The following is a 5,165-nucleotide window of genomic DNA, read 5'->3' on the forward strand; positions in this document are numbered from 1 at the left end:
GATATCTAGTAAAGGATCGAGTTAGGATTGAGCCAATTACTTGCCTTAACAATGCTGAACTTATTCAATCATTATTTGTTTAGAGACTTAACAATGTTTAATCGGGAAATTATGAATTTTATTAAGTAAACAATCAACAAACCAAGCATGTAACACAAACATAGGCCTATCCAAATGAACACAGCAATATGGCACAATACAAACGTATTTGCGAGGAAACATGAGTATGTTTACCTCATAATATACTAAAAAAATGTTTCCTACTATGAAAATATTATGTAGATATAGATTGGGTATACCGAGATCACGACCAACATCATCAAAATAAACTGCTCGATGCAATGGAAGAGAAGGGCGACATGGACCCCCCCCCCTCTCCTAGCTATGAACACTATAAACATAACGCCACAGAGTCCCGGCACAGAGTATATCAAATATTCACACGAATAATACTGTATAACGGAAATGGTTGCATCGCAATATGCTCTGTACAGTGCTGCTATTGATCATTGTCACTCATGGGTTGTAATGGCCCCCTATACCGCTTGCGATATCATAGAGAAGGATGTATATTATTTCATAATAAAATGATACAATCAACCCCGGCCATCAACATCACAGCACGTGTGCGGAGTGTATAACAAAACGATATTTCTCTACGTTGCGGATCACTGGTGGTGAGCGTCGAGACGCCACTGTTGGTTTTGTGTAACACACATTCGTGTGGTTAACGAATATACTGCAGTGAAACCATAGAGATATATACTAAGTGAAAGCATAAAACAGTGGCTTCCCGGCGATGCTCTTTATATCTACAGTTGATGCCACCATTCAGTGTGGTCGACGAACTGGATTATTCTATACACATCCCAGATACATATAATGCAGAATGGCCTTTGAATAACATGCAGTAGTCGGCTCTTCAAATGTGTGAACGTAATTATGTGGGTTCATTTTAGAATAATCTATGGTGATTGTACCTTCTTCATTAGCAACGAGTCATGGAGATAAAGAAGGCACTGATCGTTGGATTATCATTAACTCTAACATTGGTTATATGCCTTTATCTTGCTTTCTCCGAGAATCGTCAGTATATCCGACATGTTTCATCAATTATGCCAAACTTCAACATTGTGAGGAAAGCCTTTCGCATAGAAAGCAAGCCACTTAAAAATGGAGGCGAGGGTTCTTTACTAATGAAAGGGGCAACAGGGAATTTGAGCCACAGTCAGAGTGAGACTCCTTGTTATCGTCAAGTACAGGTGTGGGACGGCAGCAAACTAGCCCAAACACCGAGAAAATCTCAATGTCCTGGCCTCAAATGTGGAATAAGCTTTGTCAAGGATAGAAGTTACGTGACTATGATGAAGAGCGATGCCGTAGTTTTCTTTCATTTATCTCGGTGGAGTTGGGCAGAAGTGCTCAATAGACGGCCATTGAATCAAGCCTGGGTTTTCTATTCCTTGGAGAGTCCTCCATTGACTGGTAGAAATGCATTGCCACCAAGAATACTAGACCATATTTTCAACTATACGATGTCATACAGGCCGTCTTCAACGATTCCCTCTCCTTATGGTATATATGACGATACCCTGCCACAAATACCTCAGGACCAAAATAAAAATTGGGCCGAAGGTAAAACTAGATTAGTGGCCTGGGCTTCATCCAAATGCTTTGGACACGGTGGGATCCAGTCTTGGAGGAGAAGAAACTTTGTAAAGACACTTTCAAAGCACGTAAGTGTCGATATGTATGGCCAATGTGGGGACCAAGTTTGCCCGAGATATTCACAGGGGTGCTGGACCCAAATCAAAGCTCACAAGTTTTATCTGGCATTGGAGAACAACGAATGCCGAGAATACATCACGGAGAAGTTCTGGGTAAACGCCCTCCGTAACGACATCGTACCCATCGTCTACGGACCCCCGAGGGAAGATTACGAGCGAGTTGCGCCACCAAATTCGTTTATACATCTCCAGGACTTCAGGAATATGAGTGAACTTGTGGATTATATTAATCTTCTTGATGCTAATGATACCTTGTACAATCAGTATTTTGAATGGAAGAAACGGGGCTCAGTAAAGTTTGTTGGAGAATACAAAATCTTGCAAGCGCAGTTCATGTGTAAAGTGGTCTCTAAATTGTTGGATGACGAAAATACGTTAAATGGTAATTACCATGCACCAAGAGATGCGAATCCTTCAATACATGACTATTGGTCAACTTCATGTCCCAAACCAAAAGGATTTCCTCATGATTTCTAGAAAGATGTCAATACTAAAGTTATTTTTTTCTTCTACAACTGTATATACAAATGATTGGTCGCACCTTACCGAATAGAAATACAAAAAATTATAATTCTGTCCCGAGTATCATTTACGTAGTATCACTGAAATTGAGTTTAAATCAATTGAATTTGACAACAATCAGTTGGATCAATTTTTTTGTTGTTTATTATTCAAAATAAGCAAACATTGATATGTATGGAGGCTGCATATATAAATCAGTGGGGGTATCCAAACCGGAGTATGAGAAAAAACGTGTAGGAGATGGGAAAATCTGCATAATCGACTTTCAAAGAAACCTCGCATACAACTGATCGAAGTTTCTCTTTTTACAGGGCTTTAATTATTGTCAACACCCTCTTCACGGATTTATCTAATTTTTATACTTCTTATGTTTAAACTGTCTTTGTTTGTTTGTTTTATTTCCGTATATTAAATACAAAGTACATATACATACAATTCCTATAATATGAAATGATAAGGTCAAGGAAGAAAGTATGGTTGTGCCAGTTAACTTGCAAAAAGGCTATGATTACCGTAATGTACAGGTAGTTGACCATCAAAGATAAAAGTGAAAATCATTAAAAACAAAGAAAAACATATAACCTACACCTACCCCCTTCCCCGGTACAAATCAGTGATTAAATTTCAATTAGCGCTGATATATATCAAAAAGGTATTTTTAAAAGAATTGTAAGTGGTGACATTACACACGTACTAGGGGATTCTGTTAAATTCAGAGGCAGCTCTGTAAGAGAAAGATATTTTACATCAGGTTCTAGGTTTAGGCAATCATATGATATTTTCATTTCTAAGAGGGTAGCTTTTGAATGAAACATATTTTTCGTATATTCAGTTGTCATGTTGTTATTAATCTTATACATGAATAATATCAAGTGAGTATATTGTCTCTTTTGAATAGTGTCCCAACCCAGAATAGAATGAATTTGAGAGGTAGAAGTGAATGAAAAGGGGTAAATTTGCAAGATCATTCTTCCAGCTCTATTTTGATTTTTTTTAAGTTGGTCAACCAGAAATTTGTTTGCAGATTGATAATGTCACCATAATCAAAACGAGGTAAAATTCTGACAAATTTACAAAATGCTTTAGCAATATAACCAATCATTCTCCCCAGTTTTTTACATGAATAATTTATGTGATAGTTCCGCTTCATGTTTGCATTGTCGGATTCAGTTGGTCGCTACGCTCCTCGACATATCTTTTGTGAAGTCGACACTATTCAGTCACCTTACACCTCACCTATACAGTATCATCAGTTTTCATTTTTGGTCCCAAGTTTCGCAGCTGAAATACCAACCATTCTTGCCCATGTGCTGAGATTACTCGCATAAAAATAAATGATACCTATTTCAGGAGATTTTAGTATTCTTTTATTTGCTTCTTCCAGTGAAATTTAACATTAACTGGCTTCATAAATTTCATAACTTCATAAATGATACATCATATGTAATCAATTAAGTAAAATAATCAAACAATCAATTCCAGTAGTACTTTATAAACATATAAATAAATTTATATGTTAATCTATTCATTTTCCAATTCACTGAAATAAATCATTAGATGACTAATAATCCGTCATCCTGGTATCCATTACCCCCGACCCCCTTCCCATTTAAAGTATAGCTCAAAGGCATAAATCAATTGGACGAGCTTGATTTAATATAATGTAGTTTAATTATTGTATTGTTAATCAATGACACCCCCAATTTTAAGAGCAAGGTGGACCTATGCCACGGCTACTCATGCTATTACTACTACTACTACTACTACTACTTCTACTACTACTACTACCTTTTCTAGAGGGATCCTAGTTATATAAACAATGCATTTAAGTAGATCCCTCCAGTGGTATCATCAGTCAAACATTTTGAGGGAGCACCCAGTATGGCGTGAAGGACAAACGTTCTAACAAGTTGCGAGTGAGAGATGTTTGCAAGCATAAATTTTGACCTTTCAAAAATGAAATTTTGTGATAGCTTTTGAAGTAAGGATATCATACTATCACACTTTTCTTACAATTTATCATTCTTTCTTCCTCTTTCCTTCCTAATTGGTCCTGGAAGTTTTGCCGGCCAGTGCTCCCTCCCCACACACAAAAAAAGAGTTATACCTAGAATGTACCTCCACAATTGTCATTTTGTTTTAATATTATTCTCTTTACCTATTTATAATATATTTATCATATAATTTATTTCTATTTTGTATCGCACGGAGGACCAGTTTTTTCGTACTGCTGAATGCTTTTTTGTGTGTTCATTATGTCTCATTTTACCATGAACTCTCTTAAAGAGGATTCGTCAAGTGTTGGTGAAAATGTGTCCGACAAAGATCGTCAAAATCAACCAATTTATTGGTTATGATCTTCCAGCATAACTCTGGTTGATATTGACACTTTTTATCGGTCAGACAAAATCCAACGGATTGGTCACTTTGACCAATTCATTTTCAGTGTGTGTCTGTGTATATATTGTCTTGATTTTATACATTGAAATTGAAAATAAATGCTACTTCCACGACTTTTTCTTATCCTGCATACTTCTGTTATCACCATGACTTTAATGCCGGTTTCATTCTAGTATAAATCATGACCAGTATGGCATGTTCCATCCATCACTTCCTTGAAGTAAAATGTAAAACAAAAGCAAACAAAGTATAGCATAAAAGATTGAAAGATACGTTCAAACGTGTGTGTAAAACAACCATTATCTCTCCGGTAGAATTATTATTCAAGTGTCAAAATACACTTCAAATGTTATATATATGTATATATATATATATATATATATATATATATATATATATATATATATATATATATATATATATATATATATATATATATATATATATATTGTGAAA

The 5,165-nt window shown here is 35.8% G+C and overlaps 1 protein-coding gene across 1 annotated transcript; it reads left to right on the plus strand.

Moving 5' to 3' along the window:
* Positions 1-439: 439 nt before the first annotated feature.
* On the plus strand, positions 440-2,323 carry LOC121407794 (alpha-(1,3)-fucosyltransferase 7-like). Its single transcript, XM_041598998.1, has one exon. The coding sequence runs from the start codon at positions 1,002-1,004 to the stop codon at positions 2,262-2,264; it is 1,263 nt and encodes a 420-aa protein (XP_041454932.1). The 5' UTR covers positions 440-1,001; the 3' UTR covers positions 2,265-2,323.
* The last annotated feature ends 2,842 nt before the right edge of the window (positions 2,324-5,165 follow it).

Source organism: Lytechinus variegatus, chromosome 2 (assembly GCF_018143015.1).
Source record: "Lytechinus variegatus isolate NC3 chromosome 2, Lvar_3.0, whole genome shotgun sequence".
In the NCBI taxonomy this organism is placed as follows: Eukaryota; Metazoa; Echinodermata; class Echinoidea; order Temnopleuroida; family Toxopneustidae; genus Lytechinus; species Lytechinus variegatus.